Source organism: Micropterus dolomieu, linkage group LG01 (assembly GCF_021292245.1).
Source record: "Micropterus dolomieu isolate WLL.071019.BEF.003 ecotype Adirondacks linkage group LG01, ASM2129224v1, whole genome shotgun sequence".
In the NCBI taxonomy this organism is placed as follows: domain Eukaryota; kingdom Metazoa; phylum Chordata; class Actinopteri; order Centrarchiformes; family Centrarchidae; genus Micropterus; species Micropterus dolomieu.
The window spans coordinates 5527357-5551593 of record NC_060150.1 but is presented as its reverse complement, the minus strand read 5'-3'; the positions used below and the strand labels follow the sequence as shown (position 1 = coordinate 5551593).

Below are 24237 nucleotides of genomic sequence, written 5' to 3'. Positions count from 1 at the left end.
CATTTTTCTTCTATATTCTTGGCTTTTATTTTGATATATTTGCTTGTGCTTCCGGGTCACCTGACCCACCTGTCTTGCTTTTCTTAATGTCTTTCTTAAGGGTTAAAAGGAGAGTGAATATTGGACTTAGATTCATCAGGTGAACATGAATCTAAGTTAAAAGTTAATGATGCTCAGCAAGAAGGTTAAGGTGCTAATGGGTGACTCCAAAATGCAGATCCAAATGGGCAAATTGCCTCAAATGCCTTATTAATTTAATTCTTTGTTATTGTTGTGTTTTCTAGATAATGTACATTTCCAGCAGGCAGCTGAGATCTCTGAAGCTCTAGTGGAGAAGCAGGTGGACTTTGAGGCGATGGTGAGTAATCTGGGAAATTCAAAGTGGAATCACTGCAAGACTGCAAGGATTTGTCAAGTCATTTTATGGAGAAATGATTAGACTGTCATTTGTATTTTATACTGTCTTACCTTTTTGCTTATTGTATTTAAATGTCATTGTGATCCTCTTCATGTTGAATAATGTGGCTTAGTGTGAGTATTTTCCTTCTTCTTTTAGTGGTACACAGACAAGGATCACGGGCTCGGCGGCTCGGCCTATCAACACGTCTACACCCACATGAGTCACTTCTTACAGAGGTGCTTTGCATGAAGTCCACTGGATCCCAAAAACCTCTTTTCATTGTTTCATGTGAATAAAAAATATAAATTTTGGGGATCAAGACTTCAAATGTAAATGCAGGCTTGATTACTAGTGGAAACGTATTGAGTAAAAAGTGGGCTAAAACACGACATTGGAGATGGTATTTTTACTTATAACACATCTACATGTACAATGTAATGAAGTTTGTTTCATGAATTTAACTTTTAAAGAGGTTTTTACTTGACCTGGGCAAGGAATCGATATAATAATGTGATAGTTTAAAATGTCGTAAATGTACTTGGACATGAAGAGTATTTATAGTTCAGAAACATAATGCTCCACAGTGATTTTATACAGTTTTACTAAATTTATGAAAGTTTTGACTGTATTATGTAATAACTGTTTTGTAAAATAATAAAGGAATAAATAATGAGAACCTCTTTTAGTTTAAAATATCATGTGCTTGGACAATCCACATTTAGAGGGATCACTAAAGTTATTACAATTCATCCTGGATTGAACATGAATGTCTGATTTTATGGCTATACATGCAATAGAGGCATCATCATCATCTAGCACCACCAGCAGGTCAAAAGTTTCACTTTTTCAATTAAATATATATTTTTGGCTTTGGTTTTAAATATCCCAAAATTACTGGATGGATTGCCAGGAACAGGAATGCCACATATTCACGTTCCTGCCAAGATAAGTTTACTTTTCATCTGGTCAAATTTTCAATTAGTCTGAAACTTTGGTTTATGATACTAACTAAACTAAAAGCTTACGCACTAAACTAATATGGTTAATATGATGAACATTATGCCTAAAATCACTTTGTTTTGTTAATTATTGCCAGGCGTATCAAAAGGGTATAGTGTTTAATGTTAGAGAAACAAGGTGTCACAAACCAAACTCAACAGCATGCCAGGTTGTTATGTTCACAGAGAGAAAACGGAAAACTTGGACCTGAATTTGTTAAAGTTACTGATGCACATGCGCATTTTTGTGTCCTTTTAGACAATTTTTTAAAATTGCAAATTTGTTTCCTCTATATTTAGATTGCATTGCATATTGCGCAAATAAACCTCTCTCAATTTTTGGGGGTTTCTTTGTTAACATTTCTTGGTTCAAGCTATTTTTCAGAGCATTTTTAACAAATTATGTTTTTAAAAAGTGATGGGGACAAAATGAGCCATTTGAAAAAGTAGTGGGGACCCAGCGTTTCCAAAATGACCTGTGGAGTTCCCCAAGGCTCTATTCTACATGCTTCCAATGGCTTAGATTATAAAAAATAACAAAATATTGAACTATAATTATGCAGACTACACACAAATTTCCATGACCATATCACCAGGGGACTATAATCCCATATAAGCATAAGTAAATGTATTGAATAAATAAAAAATTGTCTGTGCCTTAATTCTCCCACAAAACTGCAGGTCTGCTGCAATGGTCAGTTCTTATAAATCAAGACTGAAGAGTTTTTCTTTTTGCTGCTGCCTTTTGCAGAATTAAAGGGACATAAATTTTTAATTTTAAAAATGGCAAGGTTCACAGGTTTCAGGACTTATCTCAGGACAGTTACTGGCAGTAGGATTCAGTACTCTTTTTAAAGTATTGTACAGGAATTTTTTGAAATAATAATGATATTTTTTTTGTTCTTATGCTGATGAACTTTTTTAACAAATAAAATACATGGGACTATATGCAAGAGTCATATAGCAATAGAGGGACATTTACTTTTATAGAGCATCAGTCTTTATTGAACCATAGGGCTTGTAAAATGGTGAGAACTTCCACTGATGCAAAACGTGGTCAATAATTTGCATCTTTTCAACTTAATCGGAAATAATCCACAAATACTGACTCCACATTCAGATATGACAGCACACATATCACTTCCCATCATGATGACACAGTAGCACATTAAAGCATCTTCCGTATTTTCTGTTTAACAGGATGAGCTGAGGTTGTTTGATCTTAACACCTAAGTAGCAGCTGGCATCACGCATGAATAGCATTTTTCCCTTCTGAACAAATGCTTGGCTTGTTGATTCGGCCGATGTGACCGGGCACATCTAATGGGTTGAGAGTAACAGGTGGACCTGGCAGAGTGGTAAAATTGGCCCACCTGAGCAGACCCTCCTCCTCCTTCTCCTATTACAGTATATAAAGCCACAAAGTAAGAGGGGAGGGTCAGGTACAGATACCAGCAAAAGCAGAGGAACTAACAGCGCCGTTCTTTGGAAAGAAAGAAAAAAAGGTAAGTGTATTTTTGTAACGGCGAAACCACTTTAGCTTTCTGATCCAACACGTAAACTTCTTTTTTTTTCTGTGTGCGTGTGCGCGCACTGTTCTGTGGTGGTGTAGGTCATAACCATGAAAAGCATCTCCTTCCTGGCTGGTGTCCTTCTGATCCTCTGCTTTGTCCCGAGCAGCTGGCAGGTTTCTCTGCACGAGGCTGACGACAGCTCCAGGTACAGAAATTACATCTAAACTCATGAAGTCATGTCTCCTTTCAGATTTTGCTACTTTTAGTAGCTTTGTATGAAAACTATGGAGTACAGAAATGGAAAAAGTGTTAAAATCTGATTGAAATCTGACTGAATCATAAAAGTGCGGCATAGGTTAGTCATTGTAAGTTCATTTCCAAATAGCAAACTAGCCTGAGAGTCAGCATAGTTTGATATGATGGCCTTTAACTTACTATAAAATATGTTACTTATAGAACTTACTAAAAGAAGTCAAATTATCTGTGGCCAAACTGCAGGCAAAATTTTCAGCTAAGAAAACCTGTATATAACAAAAGCATAAAGTTATTTGATGCAATTTAATTAAAAATATGATTCATTCCCAGTGAGGAGCGATATATGTCACAGTAGCCTTACAATTCATTCACTTTCTCCTTAAGAATTATGATGCTGTAAAAGTGGATCATAAAATTTCTAAAACACAAAACATTTTGGAAGACAGTTGGAAGAACACATTGAGTAAAGATGGAAGATGCAGACGCTTCACTCCTCTGCATCATCTTAAGTGCTGAGGACATGCAAATGTCACCCATATATTTTGGTCATGTGAAAAGTTCACGTTGGATTGGTTTTAAAAGGGACATTACTGTGGCTTCAGATTTATTATATTATTATGTACAAATGGAACTAGTACACGTGTCTTTACATTTTTACCTTTCTTTTATTTATTTTAGTGCTGTCTGCACTATAACATCTACAACTGTTTAAATGTGAGAAATTGGAGGTTGAAAAAAAATCAATAATCGATGAAAATTCAGTATAAAAAAGAAATTCATGATATGCTTATTTTGTTAATCAGGAAAATGGCACAGTACTTTTTATAGTTCACTCAGTGTACCGTATAGGCAGGTGTCAAATTTTACAAATGTAAATGGGAATCATGCCATTGAAGTAGAGAGAGTATATAGTTAATGTTGAGGAAATTAATGCTATGGAACATATTTGTAGTAAAAAAAAACATTTTACAAAATGTTTAAACCTCGTGTGATTCTCAAGCTACATTTTCCCTCCTGTAGTTCTGAGGCAGACGACACATTAGTGGATGACCTGAGGGAGCTTTCGAACATGAAGAGACATTCAGAGGGAACTTTCTCAAACGACTACAGCAAATACCTGGAGGACAGGAAGGCGCAGGACTTCGTTCGGTGGCTGATGAATAACAAGAGGAGCGGGTCAGTGGAAGAATAAAATTTAAAAAATCATCATAAGAAACATTTTGTTAAAAGATCTGACTTGTTGGCCCTATTTTTTGGACAATGAAACACTAGTTATATTCAAGCTCAGGATATCATAATTAGCTTAAGGGGCTAAACAGCAGTGGTGGAAGAAGCTCTTAGATGTTTTACAACTATGTGAAAATACTCCATTACAAGTAAAAGGCCTGCATTCAGTACAGAAGTATTATCAGGTAAATATTTTTTTAACATATATGTCATATTACATTGTTAGATGTTAGATACATTTTGTATTTTCTATGTGGAGCTAGTTAATCTATTTCAGATACATTAGGTAGTTTAGTCCAGTGGTTCCCGCCTTTTTCTAACTAAGCCCTGGCCACTTCAAACTAGTGAGAATAACGCATAGAAAAAAGAAATGCAAAAATTGCTAATGTGAAAGAAGCAACACTGCCCTAACTTTGGCCGAAAATAGTTTATTCATGTAGGATCCTATTACTCAAGTTAGAAGCTGATGAAGAGAATTGTTACTTTCAGGATGAAATTTACATAAAAACAAACATTAAGTATAGCACTGTGTGTTTTTAGTGCCGCAGAAAAGCGCCACGCAGATGGGACTTTCACGGACGACGCGAGCTCCTACTTCAAGAACCAGGCAGTCAAAGACTTTGTTGCCAGGCTGAAGTCTGGACAAGACAGAAGAGAGTAGGCTGTCCCTCCTTCCTTCTCTTCCTCCTACAGTACCAAAAACCCTAACGGCCTGCCAGGCTGCCTGTGTCTGATTCCACCATGACGAGAGAGACAGAGAGCTCTTGAATCAGAGAGAAAGAGTTAATCAGCTGCTTCTTGTGCCACTTCACCTTTTCCCTTTCTTTGCTCTGTTTTCTTCATTTTCCTCGTGTGTGTTGTGCTAAAATAAATCACCTGAACGTTTGCACTGTGTTGATTGATGTGTTACTACACGGTGTGATGACTGTGTGAGATGATTCTTTTGGATACACAAACAGGCGAGCAGACAATGAACCAATCATGAAAGAATCACAGCAACACAATGTCTTCACCGCTTAGAAAAATAATACAAAGGATGATTTCCTGATGAACGCTGCACTGCAGGTCAATATTCAAATGGCAGGTTTCCACATTGTGTCGTTACTGACCCTGAATGGGCAGTGTTTACATTGTGTGCCTGTGTACATACGTAGATCTGAAACGGACAGGCAACGTGAAGCGTTCAGCAGGAGACATGTAGATGGAAGCTTCACCAGCGATGTGAACAAGGTGCTGGACTCCATGGCGGCAAAGGAATATTTACTCTGGGTCATGACCTCCAAGCCTTCAGGGGAGAGGTAAACCTGGGTCACAAGGCTGATGTAATAAATGCCAGAAATGCTGGGCTTGGCATGAATTTGATTTTCTCTCTTTTGCAGTAAGAAAAGACAAGAGGACCAATGAGACACTCCTCAAGGACTCCGTCTGTGTGCTGCACACAAAGCCATATACAGGAGGAATAGAAAGCCATATGCTTTGCATGTTGTAATGTCAACACTATATTTAAACGTGTAAGTCTTTTTTACTTACTGGATGTGATGCAAAGATACAAAAAACGACTACTCTTCCATAGTTTTATGGTGCACCAGAGACAAAAAAGTTAATTGAGGGCTTATTTTTTCTACAAATTTAAATTATTTTCTATATTTTTAAGGTGAAAACAAGAACACAGAAAGTGAAATCTCAGGTAGACCTATAGAAAACACATGTAGTGTAGTTGACTGATATTAATCCGCTCTGCAAAATAAAGTTTTTCATTGTGTATTTGTGGCATTATTTACAAATCAGTCATCTTTAATGAACTTCACACAAAATACTTTCACTGTGTAATTTTAGTACATCAAATATTTTGTCAGTTTTTAGCATGTTTTTATCCTTAGTAGAGAGACACAGTAGAGCGATGACAAGGGAAGAAAGAGATCGGGAATAACATATAATGAAGGTCTCCATCCGGACTCAAACCTGGGACGTTGCTGTTCATGGTTAGAGCCTAAAACATCTTGGCCACCAGGGCCAACAGCTGAGCAAAGTAGTTTTTATCATATAAGCAAAAAACAGAGCGTTTGTTGGGGACTACTTTCAGTGGCGGATTAATCCAGATTTGGCGCAGTGGTAAATATTTACAGCAGCAGGACAGCACGTGCAACAGAGCGGCTCAGACTTTTATAATAGAGAGCCATTAACCATTAACTCTGTAAAAGTGTCAAGTTATCTGTGAATACCTTACTAAAACTGTCATGCAGCAGCAGGAAGTTTAATTTCTTTGGCATTTCTTTGATTAACTGGAAGGATATCTGGTGCTGTGTGTTTTTACAGTCCAAAAACTGTCAGAAAAATGTGACAATCATCATTATTTCCCAGAATCCAATGTTTCTCTTCAAGTTAATTGTTTTGTCAGACCAACAGTTCAAAATCTAAAGATATTCAGATTCCAATCGCTTAAGACGAATAGAAGCTGCAAATACTCGCAATTGAGAAGCTGGTCTACGTGAGTATTTCTTTTACTTTACTACATTTTAGGGGGAATATTGTACTTTTTACTCCACTGACAGCAAGTTACTAATACTATACTTAGCAGTTCATGAACTTACATTCAAAACATCATCTTATTTTTTTTAATATCTGTAATAAACTACCCAACAGTAGAATGTTACTTATACATGAACGCATCAATATAATGAAAATAATAATAATAATAATAATAATAATAATAATAATCATAATAAAACTAAAAGTCCTGCCTTCACAATTTTACTTAAATAAAAGAACAAAAGTTTTAGCTTCATATTAAAGTACCAAAAGTAAAAGTGCATATTATTCAGAATGGCCTATTTCAGAATAATACATGTTTTTGTAGTTCAATTATAATTATTGATGCATTACGTTTATGCATCATTATTGATTGTTAAAATTTATAATTAGAACATCATAATTAAAAATGTTATAAGTACATTATTTGCCTCTGAAATGTAGTGGAGTATGAAGTAACAAATTTTAATACTTAAGTTAAATACAAGTACAGTACTTGAGTAAATTTTACCACTTTCTAACACTGCATTTTTTTGTGGCTACAGAGCTTTTACTTGTAGTGGAGTTTTTTCCTTTAAACAAAGGACGTGAATTCTTCTTCCATCACTGCCTGAAGGAGATGGGTGGTCTCTCTAGGTGCATCAGCAGCAGAACTATAGGTTGCAGATACAGTATCTCGTCCATACCGAGGCCAGAGGAGCTTCAGCCTGAGGTTACTGTTTGATTTTTGCTCTCTATCTCCCATGAGGCTAAAGACATGGGCCTCCTGAGGTCAAAGGTGGAGACAGTAAGATATTCAAGAAATGTCTATATATAGTAGTACTGTGAGCAGTAGCGTAAGGTAGTAACAACATGCCCCGGTGCAGGCTGTTATGATGGGTCCTTGGGCCCCACAGTTACGAAGCGCACACACACACACACGCACACAATGCGTTCGTGTCTAGACGGCAAATTTGTATGCCTTGTTTCCTCGTTGTGCACGGTTTAACAACTGATAATATTAGATACCTAACCTACTTAATTTAAAGCTCCTTAAATTATTTTCTTTCCATGTTAACATATTAAATTCAACATTTCTCTTTGTGTGCGTCTCTTTCCAACACACACACGCTGCTGCTGCTGCTGCTGCTGTGTTGCGTGGGCCTGGTCGCAGCAGTTTGAAGGACCATCATGTGACGGATTTTAGAGTTGGACTGTGTCACCTGGACTTTTGTCCTTTGCAAAAAGGACAAAGAGAAAGTTATCAGGAGCATGGCCAGTGCTGTCATTGTCAAAATCATAAAACGTCACTACAATAACCTCCGAATCAGGGCAACCATATTCCTCTTTGACAGAGAGGCAAGACATTATGGTGAATGAGAAAAAAAAATGGCCTCCTAAACAACACTATATCCTGAAACCAGGCCAGCTATGGTGCACACAAGCACATACATGATATCTTAATATCTTAAAACTACTTTTATGTGTGAATAGTATGACTGTTAGCTTGCACATGTGCTCTGCTAGTCTACTTGTCAGATTTTGCGTTTCACCGGCTTTCTGGAGTGTTGTCACATGATCAAATAGAAACTTAAGATTGGGTAGCTATACACATATTACCCAGCAATCACCACTGCATATGTGGGCTATGTGACAGGAATAGCAAAGAAAATAAGACTAAATTCATTCTGTGGAATCTGGGAATCAAGTTTTTATTTTACACCGTATACCTTATAGCCTACTGCTTGCTACAGACTGACTGCAGTCAGTAGTTTTACCCTCAAAGGCGATATCAGAAAACATAAGATGAGTTCAAATGTCCTTGAGGTTCTCCTCACTAGCTGACCTCTGACCTCCGTGTGGACATGCATTTAGGGATCAATAAAGTGCTACATCATTTCAGAAGTTTGTTTAACATCTTTATTTACGCTCTCATTCACTCACTCTCTCATTCTCATGAAACAAATCACAATATAACAACAAATCTTAACTGATTTCTATACAGGTGACTTAAATTATTAAACAGAAAGTGTACAGCTATTACTACCAAATTAAGGCAGAATTCCACACAGAAGTGGTCAAAATATTTGATATTGATATAATTTTGACCCATTATTAGTTTCTCTAATGAACTAAGAACCATCAATTTGACAATGGGAAATGAACATCTACAACAAAAACCTGCCTTCAACACTGACTTCATGTTAGTAATATATTAGTAACATTTTACATGAATAAAATATACTATGTATTGTACATTTTTAAGACTCTTTACCGTTTATTACATGTTGCCCTTCCCAGAAAAAAGGTATTATTGCATCTATAGAAGTAACCATGGTCCTGTAGTGAAACAGCTAAGTCTGTTTCACCACCATGCATGTGTTCCTTTTTTAAAACAATTAGCTTCAGATGCTAACACATTGAGGGTCGTTTGGATAGGAGATCACATGTCCATGGATGACACTTACTGACAAGATGACAAAGAGTATGTAGGTGGAAAACATAGAGCTTTCTGTACAGTCACCCTAAAGTTCAGCAGTCGCAAATTTGATGAGTTTTTAAAAAGCCAAGGCCAAGTAGCTAAGGATAGGCCCGCTGAAAGTTCCCGACCTATACTGCCATGCTAGCTTGAAAATATGATTTTCCAATAAGCTGCTCCCAAAATATACTGTCCTAAAAGGAATAGTTTATTTCAGGAAATACACTACACTCAATATGCCAACTCCTGGGGAGAGTTAGATGAGAACATTGATACCTCGCTTATGTCTGTACGATATGAAGCTATCCACTAGCTCCTGCTCCAGATAAAAAAAAAAGTAAAACCACAACAAGTCTTTTTTACATTTAGGTTTTGGTACGGATTTTAAACGAGATATCAAGCGAATTTTGTTCAATTTGGACAAAGCCAGGCACAAAGACTGATTCAGTCTTTGTCCAAATGGCTAAGCTAAGCTAGCCAGCTGCTAGCCCTAGCTTCATATTTAATGTACAGACATGAGAGAGTATCAATCTTTATGTGTAACTATCAGTAAGAAAACAAGAACTTCCCAGAATGTCAAACAATTCCTTTAACTTGTTTGAGGAAATGCTTTACTGGAGGAGAGACATTTATTTGTAAAATAGCAATGGAGAAAACTCTGGAGTGATATGAGCCGTCACTGTCACAAAAACATTTAGATATACAGAATATATAAAATGTATATTTAATACTTTCAAAAAATTACTAGATTCGCTAGAGCCAAGTCTTTTAGATACCAGTGAAATAGATTAATTAGTATTGGCAAATATCTACTCCTGTCTATTGTGAGGTGCACAATAGCGGCATTAAATACTGCACACAAAATCCACACATTTGCGGCTTGACGTGGCAGGTTTTTTAAAGGACAATTACTATTGGAAAAATATAAAAACATACAAAATACAAATAAAGTAGATTTAAAAATTGTTTAAAATGTTTACTTAATTGGCCCGTTACTGTAAGTGTCATATAATTCTGGCTATCTTCTGTTGCTGGTATCACCAAACATTGAAATACATAGAAAAAGAACACAAATGTGTCCCGGTTCCTCATGTTAATACTGTTTCTAACACATTTTCCTTTGTTTTACACAACTTGCACACAGACTTACATGACAAAAACACAGTGTAGCACAGTACAAAGGTGGTTGAGTGTGGCACGGTACAGTTTTTTTGTTTTTTGATCTACTGATAAACAGCACAGTGGCACCGCCAGTATGTGTCATCACAAACTTGTCTCCCTGTCCAAGCTCTTCTCATGCCTCCGGCGCTTGTGACGCTTTTCGCCGCCACTGGAACAACTGCAGAAAACAAAACATTTAAACTGGGCAAAATATTTGTTTTAAAAGCAAAACAGTTTGATGTTAATTTTCTGTTCTGTCCCGAAAGTGCAGAGTGCAGATGCATTTCTAGCTGGCTGACAATTAATCAATCCAGATCACACAGCATGCAAGTCTGTCTCATAAAGCAGTGACGTTGAAATATACAACAGGGCTACTAGTGAGATATATCTGGTGCTATTAATTTTACAACCTTCATAACATGCGAAACACATCATAAAATGTGTCCTTTAAGTCACATGCACACCCAGGCCATGCTGTGTTATCAATCCACCAACATCCATTTATTACCGATTTATCTCTCTGTTTACTGAGTCAACGGCCAACGTCGAATAATAACTTGCAGCACAGACCGTTTTCATCATGCAACACTCAACAGTCAACAGCAGTGTGCTCCATGCTGTTAGGGACTGGGAACAACTTACCTTTGGGATATCAGCTTCATCAGTTAGGAAGGGGAGCTTAGGGGTGGAATGGAATGAGAAAGGCAGGCAGGAGACACTATGTTAGTCTACTCTGTGGGAAATCTGTCAGGGCAGGTCCTCTCTTAGAAAAACCCTTTTTATATAAACATACTAGCTCCTCAGTTTCCTGGAAAAATTTAAAGTTAATGTTCCATAACTATTCAATAATAAACTCCTGCCCCTGCTTGCTTTAACACGCAAATCCACTATTTTCACCTTGAAATTGACAATTTTATGACCCAGCAAAAACACACAGGACTTTGAATCAGTAAGTCTCTATGCAGCATTTGGTATTCAAGCCCTCTGTCGTATCAGAGATACTGATCTGGATATCTGACAGTAACGTGGCTAACCTTTTAGCGCTTGGCTCCTTCTTTGTGCTCTCAGCAGGGCTGACACCCTTCCACACATTCCCGAAAGATCCTTTAGACATTTCATCAGTGATGTTCACTGTGGCGGGGTCACACCTTCAAAGACACATACAGAAGAAGAAAAATTTCCCTTTTCATGTCAAGTTTTAAGATTAAAAGGAGGAGAAAGCAAGCAAGATTGATAACTACAAGAGCTGCTTGCTTCAAACTATCTGTTTTGGAGGATTTTTAAAGTAATAGTTCAACATTGAAATCCACATATCCACTTTTCGATGAAAAGAATATACCACTCTCTTATCTGTAAAGTAAATATGTAACAGCCAGGAGACTGTTAGCTTAGTTTAGCATGAAGACTGGAAACAGGGGGAAATAGCTAGCCTGACACTGCTGAAAGATAACAAAACCTCAGGTGAGGTAGCACACTACATTTAACATATCACTCGACTGATCGGAAACATCCAGCTCAAGAATTTGAAAATAGATCAGTATTTTACAGTAAAAACTAATGGCTCCTGCATTCAAGCAGCTGTAGTTGCTGTGTAGACTCCATAATTTAATGACTTATTCTACTACCTTCCATGTACATTTACTCAAGTATTGCACTTAGGTACAATTTTTATACACTCCATGTATTTTTATTTTATACGGAGGGTAGTATTGTATTTTGATCGTATTGCAATATGATGCACTGTTACAGATTAAACTACAACCCAGTAAAGTATTAGAAATTAGCTAAACCATAAATGCTAATGCAATAAAATAATGCTGACAGGTTAATGAATTAGTAATACTAATCAACAATTTACAATATAAGACTGAAAAGGGGCCATTCTGCTGCATAATTATATTTCTGCTTTGGATACTTTAAAATTGCACTAACTGATTTTTGGCCACTTCGAGGCAGCGGAAAACAAGCTGCTAACATGATACTGACACCCAATAAATTTGTTAGGGTGAATTTGTGGGTGAACAGTTGCGTTTTACACATCCAGCAGACAGAGCATTATCATTTATTTTGAGACACGTTTTTGGCCACCAGATGAATGAAACTCTCCTTTAGCTCCGGTTTGTTCTCCACCAGCCCATGAGGGAAATAATATGTGTCTCTTTACAGTAACATTTCAAATGCAGGACTTTTACTTGTAACTACTTCAGTATTTGTATACTGTGGTGTTTACTTCACTAAAGGATTTAATACTTCAATACTTCTTCTACATTTCAATTATTTGTGTTTTGACAGTAGGAGGCTTGTGCTCTAAGTTCAAAATGACTTACTTTAAGTTTCCCTCCAGTGGCATTTGTACAATGCCTTCTTCCTCTGCAATAATACTGTGCTCCTCCTGGAGATAGAGGCAAAAGAGAAAATATAATTCACTGCATGGATCGCAGCTTTGCTGCTGCAGTGGTGGAAATTTAAAGTCATCAGAGTTGGTCATCTCCGCTATAGACTATTACTGCACCTCTTGTTCTGCATCCTCCAGTTTCTTCTTCTTCCACTCTGGCATCAAGTCATCCAACCAGCTCAGTTCTCTCTTGGTGAAGATGAAGTCCAGAAGCTTACGAATGAACACCAGTGCCAAGACCTGACGTAGCATAAACAGACAGACATCAACCAATCATACGTATTAAGCATACAAGTATATAATGCATTCACAAATACACTCCGGTTACCATCATGGGGAAGACAATGGCAGCCCTGGAGGTCTTGATGACCCAGAGCAGGACCAAGCAGCTGAGCTGGATGATGGTGAAGAGGTGCACCTTCCTCAGTGGGACGTGACGAAGGTAGATGAAGTCTGGCTGATGTTTGGCCGGCATGCTGAACAGCCTTAGACGGTCAAAGAACTGCACAGATACAGACAGACATTCAAAATGAATCTTGTCTTGATTAGTGCTCCTAATGAAATACCATCAGGCAGTATCCAAGCTCACCTGAATGCCTCTGAGCGAAGAAGCTCCCATGTACAGAAAGACTCCGTACAGCACAGGCATGGGGATGAACTGGAGACAGACATATATTGAGCATTAGGACTAAAACTATTTATGTATAATTATTTATATACACATATATATACATATAGATTTACATCTACATATATATATATGTTTGTAAACATATAAATGAGTTCAAAGATAACCTTAAGAAAGAAAGAAAACTGAAATAAGATTGAAGACAGGTATTAGACCACATTGGTTTCAGGAAAAAAAATGGCAATTTTGAATAAAAAGTTATATATACGGTATAAGAACATATTATTATATATATTATAATTTTAACTTCAAATTATAATATCCTGTTTGAATTCAAAGTCTACAGTCTATAAGCACAACAGACCATTTGAAGTAGTGTGTCTTCTGGTCCAGCAGAGGGGGACAGAAGGACACTAATTACGAGACAATTGCGCCGTATGTGCTGCATTCAAATTCATTCAAATAAATGAAGTGCTAGTTCAAATTCATTCAAACTTCACTTTTTGAAAAATGACGTATAGAATATTTATATATATTTATATATTTATAACATACATATAGCAAAAAACAAGCAATAAAAAGAGAGAAAACAAAGTTACCATTTAGTGGGGGAAAAAAAAAAATAATAATAATTTCTTATGCAATAAATGGATATAATTATTATGTCTTAAAGTGAGACTTTGTAACTTTAGCTGACCAGTAGCACCAGTGGCTGCAAAGGAGATTACAAAGTAATGGTAAATACTTCAAAATATCTATTTTTCAATTTCTATAATTATTCTTTCCCAGAAACCAAAAAATATGACCATATAATGTATTATTTTCATCCCATCCTCTCCGACACTCTGATGCCACTATGTGTGGGTGTATATCTTGGCGTGTATCCCCTGACCTTTAGCACAGACGTCATGAAGACGGAGCAGCCCATCAGGGTGAAGATCATGAGGCCGGTGAAGCGCTGCTCACGGATACCCAGGAACTTGGGCTGCTCTCCGGGGGCCGAGCACTCCGACTCCAGCTTAAGGCTGTTCACGTGGGAGATGGAGAGCACGGTGGCCGCCACGAACCACGGCAGGCCCATCACCGAGCACACGCCCAGCATCACCCCCACCACAAACAGGTCCAGGTGGTAGCCACAGCCTTTCTGCAGGGGTCAGAGGAGTTTTTGAAGCTCTCTATTATTGCCTGACCCACTTCCGGAAAATCAGAAGTCAGGGTCACCAACAGAACAGTAGCCCCAGAGCTAGAGCCGGTAATTTATAGAGCATTTTTACGAAGATATGATTGTTAACAAGGTTATTTTTGTGACTAGGATTTTAAATAAAAGTTTTAAAATACCTTCAGTTTGTGCTCCTTCCTGTTGATAATGACGGCTGTGATCTGCTGGTCCATGAAGATGAGGATGGTGCAGAGCAGAGCAGGGAGGAAGCTGATGATGGTGGTCCACCAGGGGTTGGGCCCCACTGGGTTTATAAGCCAGCCGCGATCATCCCTGGTTGGCTGCGGAAAGTGAAAGGAAAGGTAGAAAGTCAGTCAAGTTTACTATCATGGCAGGAAGGAATGGAGATTTTCCTCTTTTATAGTTTCCTGACAATTTTTATCTCTGCCATCATGCTGAAAAAAAGATAACCAGGAGGAGGATTGTTATTTACTCTATATAATCCATGAGCCGATCTTCAAAGACTTACGGTAATTTTGCAACAGGAAGGAAACTTCTAATCCTCTGTTCAAATATGTATTAGCAGTTCTAAATTTGAGGAAGCATGTGGACAGATAGCACAGGTACATTACAAAAAACGACTGTATTGGGAACTACCACAGAAGTGGTTTTGGGTACTTTGCCAGGTGTTTATGTCTGTAGACAGATTTTGTCAGCGTGATAGCGTCACAACAGTGCAAGTTGCAGTCATGAAACTGTAAAAGGTGTGTAGCTGAGATCATAATGAAGGCCAACTTCAAAGAAAGTAAGGGGGCATTCACCCACACAAACACCCATAGCCCACATTTGTATTAATCTACAAATAATTATTACCAGCTGCAATCTCAGAGGAGGCTGAAAGGAGCAGCCAGTGGATATGGCCCAAGCAGAATGACCCTTGCTGGGCTCCAAGAACTTAAACAAGATCAGGAAAACACAACAGGGGGTGGCTCTGGATTGAGATGTTGCGGTCTAATCAACCAAACATTGAGGATGGAGGGTGCCCACTTGAGAACCCCCCACCTGTCAACCATCTGTCACTCCCAACAACAACAAGGCAAATCTCATGTAAGTGCTCACTACTTACTGGTCCTGTGTATAAATAAATCTGGCACAGTTCACCTGTTGCGCCAAACCCACTTCTCTCATGTCATGTGTTCCACTGCACCAAACACACCAAAGTGGCGTGATCGCTGGCATCAAATCTAAATAACATTCTTATTGTGCATTCATTTCCTAATGCCTTATTTAATTTAAAGGTCTAAAATATGTAGTATATAGTAATGATCTGTATAATAAAGATGCATACAGCAGCTTTTTACATCAGAGGATTTCATGTTGACTTACTTTGAACTTGTTGGGGACCTGTAGTTTAGGTGAGGGGATCCCCAAGGCATAATCTACTAAAACCATAGTAAGGATGGTGATGAAGACGGCAAAGTCACTGATGATGGCCCGCACCTGGAGGAAACAAAGAGACACACTCACTTCACAAGTCCACTTCTACAGGTGCTGCATCAAAAACAACACAGCTGCACACTGTACTGACTCCCAGCAATGACGTCTTCTTTTTTTTTATTTTTTTTACACTATTATCATGGGTATATTTGATTGTCTCTCGTTTTTCTTTTGTTTTGTTTATTTTCCTGTCGTGGGTATTGATAAGCCCATTGCTAGTTTGTGCTTTTTTGGTCATTAAAAATATTTTGGATATCTGGATATATTTATATTTTTTTCTATTTTTTCTATTTGTCATTTTTCTATGTAGTGTTTTCTACACGCAACAAAGGATTGTTGATGATTTATGTGATTCATGTATTACATTTCACTGAATCTTTGATGTATTTGATTTAATATGTTGTTGAATAATGTTTTTTTTACCTTTCAAAAGAGACATGTTTTGTAGCCTACATGGGGATATCAGTCAGTGTTATCCAACTCTGCTCTGAAGGTAGACTGACTCAATCAAGCGGGGATAAATGTCTTTATATTGTGGTGTTTATTTGACAATGCCTGGCAAGGAGTGCTCTGTTAAATAAAATGTACTGGGAGATATTTTTTTGACATCTAAATATTGTACTATAGCCGGGCCACAGTGTAGCTCTGATCACCACAAGGTGGCGCCCTTATACTACAGATTAGTGTGTCAGCATCACGCCACACATTACGCTGAGATGTGTCATCTTGATGATAAATCGTAGAAATTGCACATATAGAGCGGCCACACACACTGCAGGATTTTTTGCTATGCCACAAAACAACCAATAGATGGCGGCCTAATCTCAAATGACACAGACAGAGGCCAAGCTCTGGCATGTAAACCAATTTCAGTGTTATTTCAGTCCCATGCCAAAACGAAAAGTAAATGGAGCACTGTAAAATTAATGAGGCAGATTAAATTTTGCAGCTACCATACACCTGAAGACAGGTTCAAACAGGAACTCTAGCTCTAAAAGTGTGTGTACTGTTACATGAAAAAAACAAAAAATGATGTTAACAAGTGAGGGTATGTGCATTATTTAGGGATGACCTTAGTGTGATACGTACTTTGGTGGGGAAGTAACGGCTCGTCTTGAACTCCTTGAGGAAGGCGGACATGAAGACGGTGGAGAAGAAGAGGACCACGCACCAGAAGAGGACGTCCGGGATGTAGGGGCCGTGGGGGCCACAGGCACTGCCCTCGAACTCACCATGCAACATCTCGCACTCCTACTGGCACCAGAGTACACAGTGAGAATGATGACGGTGATGGAGAAAACAATCAGGATGATGAGAGACGGGGATAATGATGCCAATAAAAATTATGACAGTGACTGAATTCAGTATTGATTTCTTCAGTACTAAATATCTGTACAGTGTTAAATTCATCAATTTGCATACAATACCAGTGCTGCTATACGTCTTACAAGCACGTGTGGGAGTGACACAGCGTGCCGCAAACTGGCATGACTGATTTGTGTCTGAGAGTGAGAGAATCCACTCTTCACACTGCATCTCCATGCTCATTCTGCACAGTTAAATCCTGTGAAATCCTGCCCACATGTTCGTAATCCCCGCCCACACTTCTTGATAAAGCAAAGTGTGGGCTAAGGGAGACACAACACGGTGCCAGAGACTGTAACAAATATCCCCAACATTCGAGGGTATTTAGTTTGCGTGTTAAGTTTGAAGGCTGAGTAAGCAGCTGTAATCAAATGTGCTATTTCTGTCCGCGTTAGCCTTTCCTCTTCTCTCCACTCAGGATCACACTTTGACTGCTATTTCTTAACAGATTACAAATCCAGATCTTCTTTGGAGTCTTTATCCATCATTAGAAGTCTATTTGACCCCAAGAAAGATTGTTTCATCCACAGATCTCTAGGCCACAGAGAACCCTTATTTCAATGTAACTTGTGTTACTCCATATTTCAGGCGTTCCTTACGTTGACCTCCAGCATGGTCCAGTTGACCTGGGAGGATGTGATGTTTCTTTCCTCCCAGAACTGCAGAGTCTCATTGCTGGGGTCCCTGGGCTCCACACACGCACACCTGTGGAGGATGTCTTTATTTAGCTCTCTTAAATTATCGTAACAAAACAAGCATTTCACATAAGTCTACTTGGAACTAATGGATAACAATAATTGTTAGCTTCATCCCTGCAATGTTCCACCCTACATCACTTCCAAAATGTTCAACCATCAACATGAAATTACTTATTCTGCTGGCATTTTACACAACTAAATGTCAGCATCCCCTGCTGTCCACTCCACCGTAATAGAAAAACCACAGAAGGAGCTCTTGGCTTGGCATAGCCACTAGCAAGCTTATATAGCAGGATAATGCACGCTGTATGACACACACTCAACATGGGATTATTCACCAGCAAAACCCATTACAGAAAGAAACTGGACAGTGTGTCTACTATACCGCTGTACCATCTGTCGTTTGATGATGCAGCAAAACATTTAAGAGTTGGGTACACTACAACAGGGCCTGCAACAACAATAACAATCAGTACAGAATGCTTAATTTAATTATATGTTGTGTTTTACAATTTTTTCATATTTTGTTTGCAAGTAATGATATTTTCACGATTATTTTTTTTACTTAGTGAATAAATTGTTTTGTCCATAAAATGTTAGAAAATTGTTCAAAATTTTCAGTATAATTTAAAAAAAAAACAAACTGACATTTTCAAATGTCTTGTTCATATAAAACTAGGATAACCAACAACTATTGACATTAGATAAGCTGGAAACACACAATATTTGGCATATCTGTATTTTCATTGTATATGCTCTCCAGAAACTGGGGGCAGTAGCTGTGCGTGTTGTTCTACAGCTCCCCTCCAATTGCTGATTCGTAGATCTTCTTCCCCATCGTACCTTAGGTTGTCTAGTTTTGTCCCTGTTCAAAAATATTAAATATGATTTGATGTTTAACATTAGCCAGTTCATAATTTTTCCAAAGATATTTAATAAGTTGGTGCAGTTCATTTATTGACTTCCCTCTAAAGTGAAGTTTATGTAAATGGCTTCTAAACTGGAGATACTGAAAAGAAGTGAGCGTGGTAGTCCATATTTTAACTGCAGTTTCTCGGAGGAAACGATTCTTTTTTCATTGATTCACTGACCAAATATATTCAAACTCTTTGGAGACCACTTTTCAGAAACATTGTCTACTTGATTTGTAGCTCATCTAACCTCGATCTGGCTGTGACTGGTTATTGCGCCAACAGTCTTATGACAAAAACAACAAGTATCAAGTCCTCATTTCTTTGATTTTACTTTAATTGTTAGTTAATTTTATTAATAAACATTTAGTTTATAGCAGGAGTTTTCAAAGTCTGACACTGTGAACCTATGAGTATCAACTGTATTTTATATAAATAAAATTGAATTGAACTGTGGATTACAACATGAGCCCCGATTAGACTATATTTGTTTACATTTACCCAAAAAGTCACTTTTAAAAGTATGCCAAATTGGCTATTAGCAGTTCTGGTCCAGACAACTGTCACTAGATTACTTTCATACTGATGAAGAAAACTTGAAAACAGGATGATTTTCAGAAAAGTTCTCTTATAAGGAGCATATTGTTTCTCTGATTTCTAAGTGGATTTATGAATGTTCATTCAAGATGGTGGAGATAATTATATCCCCGGGAAGTGTAAGTCACACTGAATCTTAAAATATGTCTATCATGTCTGTGTGTTCAGATTTGACTCCAAGAAGGAGTGCAAATTTTGATGCAAATTGTGTTTCACGCCTCCAGGCTCTCCCTCCGCGCCCCCCTTTAACTCACTCTCTCAATTTGACAACCTCTATTGAAATTGGCTTTGTCCAACGGTCCAAAACTACAATTATACATAAACAAAGAAATAAAAAAAGTAGCACATGGGGATTATAAAAGAGCTCTTACGAGTACTGTGTGAGTTTCTGAAGGTTGTTGTGTTTATTGATGGGGTAGTGCACCCCCAGGTGCATCAGCTTCTCCAGAGCCTCATAGATGAAGATGATGCAGATCAGCGCGGCGAAAGCTTCCTCAGTGAAGCGTGTGATGTAACAGACAAGCGAGCTGGCATCCGTGGCCACCAGCAGCAGACAGAAGAAGGCTGTCCACAGGCCAATACAAGTCCTCAGGGAGAGGTAGGAGAGGCCATATTCCCTGAGAGAGACAGGACACACACATACACAGGAGTGAAGAGACAAGCAATTAGTTATGGCATCCCTACTCAAGCAGAAAGTACACACATCCACCATCAACATAGAAATATTGTACTATGACAAAAATACAGTTTATACTAACAATACAAAAAATCACTTTAACCTACTTGCAGAACTTGAAGAGGATTTTCTCAAAGACAAGAACAGGCCCCGTGCTGCCCAGGATGGTGAGGGGCTGACCGGCAAAAAGAGAGTAGGCTATTCCAGTCATGGACGCCCCAAACAGAGACTCAATAGCGCTCTGGAAACACAGAAAATTATGCTCTGATTCAACTCCTGAACTTTGTTACTTCACTCAGTCAAATGCATGTTGCTTTTGTAGCACTGGAGTTCATTTTAACAGATTTGCTCTGCAACATTTGAACAAACTGTACATTCTATTAATTTCCTTCATCAGTGTTAAGGCAGCCTACACTTTTTCATTAAATCTGAATCTACAGCCATGCGAGCAGCCCTGTGATGCTGTGTTTGGTTTCAACACAGCAGTGCATTGAGCTAAATGTTAACACTAACGTAGCAACATGCTCAAGGGCGTCACTTTGTGTTGAAAAGCGGTGGGGACATAGGGGCTCGGATTAGGGGTGTGAAGAGACACTTAGCTCGCGAGACAGAACCACAAGCTATATTAGGTTCACCAGAAAGAGACGAAAAGATCCTTTGATCATTAAACACTTAATTTCCTGCATTCTAGTATAAGTTTCGGCACCAATTTATGGTGGAAATGTTTTTTTTTTTTAATTCAGGTAGCATGTAACATTTCTAAATATATAAATACAATAGAAAATAATGCAGCTCTCAGGCATTCTGTGTTGCTTTCAGATCTGTTTCTCTCCTGTAGATTAACTTTTCTCATCATCCCTGCTGAGGCAACACATATGCAGGCATGATTTAGTAAAAGTAAAACCAGAACTTCTGGGTTCCAGGAGTAAGAATGTATGTTGCCTTTTCTGGTACATCACATTTGTCCAGATAAGGTAAATAATTATTTCCAAAAACCTTCTAATATTGTTGTTTATTTAATATTTATTAAAGTGTTGTTGTATTTATTTATTTATGTTTATTATCATATTATCGTTGGTAAAGCTCAACCCAACACTTTTAGAAGAGAGTGTTAGTGAATTGTATGAAACAAAATTAAAATGATCTAAGTACCCACGCTGCCACAGTGGTGAATTTTCATTGGAGTTATAGTTATAGAAAATGAAACATCATTAAACTCTAAAACTTCCGAGTGCTGCAGTGGATCCCAATTTGTAACTCATTTCCGTTTTTAAAACCAGCAATGTTGAGATTGGATTGAGAAGCTAGGGGAACAGAGACTAGCACTGATGATGTCAAGCCTTGGATATTGTTCCAGACTTTAGTTTAGTGTGTTAGCATGCTAGCATTTGCTAATAAGCACTAAACATTAAGTACAGCTAAAGCTGATGGGAATGTCATTGGCTTTGCAGGTATTTGGTCATAAATCAAAGTAAAATTTTGACTTGATGATGGCGCTAAAGGTAAATGTCAGATGATCACCACAGTTTTTACAATTCATCCTGAGGTGTATGAATCTGTGAACCAAATGTTAAGGCAGTCCATCCAATAGTTTTTGAGATATTTGAGTCTGGACTAAAGATATACGTTTGACCATGGTAGTTTCTAAACTGTTTCAGTTTAAGAGGGGTTCAAAAATTTCACTGCAATGAGGAAAATAAAAATAGACAATTAAAATAATATAAGATAAAAACAACATCAATATTTAAAACATGTTCAAAATACAATGGGGTGCTGGCAGTAATAAGAAGCTTTGAGAAGTGATTTAAAAGATGTCACTGATTCTGCCAAATCAGACCAAAAAATGTTTGGGGACATTCAGCACTGACAGACAAGATAATTACTATTGAAAACAGCCTTATTCACAGTTTATTAATGCCAATGTGAAAACAATGTGATAATGTGAAAGGGGTATCACCTGCATCTGCAGCTCTACTTGGTGTTTCAGCTAATTATGTAGCTGTCCGGCTGTACCTTCACTGTTGGTTCACTCTCACCACACGATTGAATAAATTCCGTTCATTCTGTTTTCAGTGAAAAAGCTCTAAAAACCCACCTGCTTAGCAGCATAGGAGCCAGTTATTTCCCTCAGGAGTTGGTAGAGACCAATAACAGTTAAAGGAGAGTGACTATAGGACTCAAGTTCGCCAGGTGGACACAAACATTACTCCAAATAACAACAAGTTTGCCATTTCAACCTCAAATGTGATGATATTTCAATGCTGTGCTCACAGCTTGTTTCCAGTGCCCCTTAGTGATAAAAAAAAAACACTTTTAGAGTCTCTTAGGAGCAATATAGAAGTTGCTTCTTACCACACGTCCCTCTGTGGCCTCGCCCAGGAGTCCTCCGAAAGTGATGACAGGTGACATGCAGGCGCAGTAGAGAAAGAGGAAGGAAGCCAGACACTGCAGGCTGATGGCATCTGTGTAGTCGGAAAGGTAGTGAGGAGCCTTTCGCTTGATGTCCAAGATGAGCCCACCAAATAACCTGCAGGGATTTTATGAAAGATTTGTTGTTTGGTTATTTCTGGGGGGTGATAAGCATTAGCGGTAATATGGGATGGGAACCTCCAAATCTTAAGACTTCGACTTTTTAACCAGACTTGTGAATATAGCTCAACAGCACTTCATTTTGTATGGACGTCCATGGATTAGTGATGTGAAATCAAATCATTTTTCAAAGAAGGTTACAATGTAATATTCATATTGTCAAATGCAAATTATTCATAATGTACTGTTAATATATTGTTTTTTTTAAATCTGCACAAAAAATGATTTGGCCTGGCAACCAGCAGAGGTTTGTCATTTTGACACTTCAGTTTTTGCTCAATAAGCTGATGACCCTCCCAAGTCAGTCAATGGCCAGGACAACTGGCAAATAGTGGGAGGGGTGTCACAATAAATATACCATGTTAATGCTTGCAGCCAAGCCAAGTTAATCACCTAATCGTCAGCTGCTCCTCTCACCTACGGGGTCCCTCAAGGCTCTATTTTGGGCCCTATCCTCTTCTCACTGTATATGTTGCCACTGGGTTCCATTTTCCAGAAACATAACATCTCCTATCACTGTTTTGCTGATGATGTCCAAATCTACTTGCCTATGAAATCCATAACCAAAGTGCAGCCATTGTTAGACTGATTAAAGGAGGTAAAAACCCGGATGGAGTTAAACGTCTTCACTCTGAATGAAAATAAAATAGAGATCATCACGTGTGGATGTTTAGACGTACTGAGTGACCCTCTTGGCACTTTGGGCCCTTTAGCCTCCCAAAATCGATCCTCTATTATAAATCTTGGTGTTATTTTTGACACCTCATTCACGTCGTCAAGACCAGCTTCTTCCAGTTAAGACTTCTAGCTAAAATAAAGGCCTATCTTCCTCCCAAAGACCTTGAAAAAGTCATCCATGCTTTTATTACTGCTCGGCTGGATTACTGTAATTCATTATACATGGGTCTAAATCAGAAATCTTTAAATCGCCTCCAGTTAGTCCAAAATGCAGCTGCTCGCCTTTTAACAAAAACAAAAAAGCGTGAACACATAACGCCTGTCTTGGCCTCCCTCCACTGGCTACCTGTCCGTTATAGAATAGATTTTAAGATTTTATTGCTTGTTTTTAAGGCCTTAAATGATCTGGCGCCACCTTATCTAGCTGATCTCTTGTGCCACCATTCTCCAGTAAGAACACTGAGGTCAACAAATCAGCTGCTCCTGGATGTCCCAAAATCAA

The 24237-nt window shown here is 38.2% G+C and overlaps 2 protein-coding genes and 1 long non-coding RNA gene across 3 annotated transcripts in view; 2 read left to right on the top strand and 1 right to left on the bottom strand.

Moving 5' to 3' along the window:
- Positions 1–283: 283 nt before the first annotated feature.
- Positions 284–1080, top strand: LOC123978254. Its single transcript, XR_006826901.1, has 2 exons — positions 284–358; positions 557–1080. It is a non-coding gene; the product is annotated as an uncharacterized LOC123978254 (long non-coding RNA).
- Positions 1081–2861: 1781 nt separating this feature from the next.
- LOC123974781 (glucagon-1-like) lies at positions 2862–5798 on the top strand. The gene is made up of 6 exons (XM_046055682.1): positions 2862–2903; positions 3011–3117; positions 4188–4343; positions 4935–5051; positions 5549–5692; positions 5774–5798. The coding sequence occupies exons 2-6, from the start codon at positions 3020–3022 to the stop codon at positions 5796–5798; spliced, it is 540 nt and encodes a 179-aa protein (XP_045911638.1). The 5' UTR covers positions 2862–2903; positions 3011–3019.
- A 3036-nt stretch (positions 5799–8834) lies between these two features.
- Positions 8835–24237, bottom strand: part of LOC123973498 (sodium-driven chloride bicarbonate exchanger-like) — a 55787-nt gene continuing 40384 nt past the window's right edge. The window contains exons 14-26 of the mRNA XM_046053574.1: positions 20576–20709; positions 20164–20409; positions 18186–18291; positions 17311–17472; positions 16111–16224; positions 14904–15065; positions 14458–14709; positions 13527–13595; positions 13266–13439; positions 13055–13177; positions 12870–12934; positions 11577–11690; positions 8835–10720 (exon numbers count right to left, since the gene is read on the bottom strand). Of these exons, the coding sequence (XP_045909530.1) occupies positions 10645–10720; positions 11577–11690; positions 12870–12934; positions 13055–13177; positions 13266–13439; positions 13527–13595; positions 14458–14709; positions 14904–15065; positions 16111–16224; positions 17311–17472; positions 18186–18291; positions 20164–20409; positions 20576–20709 (1797 nt within the window). The 3' untranslated portion in view covers positions 8835–10644. The remainder of the gene's footprint in view (positions 10721–11576; positions 11691–12869; positions 12935–13054; positions 13178–13265; positions 13440–13526; positions 13596–14457; positions 14710–14903; positions 15066–16110; positions 16225–17310; positions 17473–18185; positions 18292–20163; positions 20410–20575; positions 20710–24237) is intronic.

Excerpts from the sequence above, each read along its gene's own strand:
- LOC123974781 (XM_046055682.1), top strand. The coding sequence starts at position 3,020 with ATGAAAAGCATCTCCTTCCTGGCTGGTGTCCTTCTGATCCTCTGCTTT. Across the intron at positions 4,344-4,934 it reads ATGAATAACAAGAGGAGCGG|TGCCGCAGAAAAGCGCCACG; the intron begins GTCAGTGGAAGA and ends GTGTGTTTTTAG. Across the intron at positions 5,693-5,773 it reads TCCAAGCCTTCAGGGGAGAG|TAAGAAAAGACAAGAGGACC; the intron begins GTAAACCTGGGT and ends TCTCTTTTGCAG.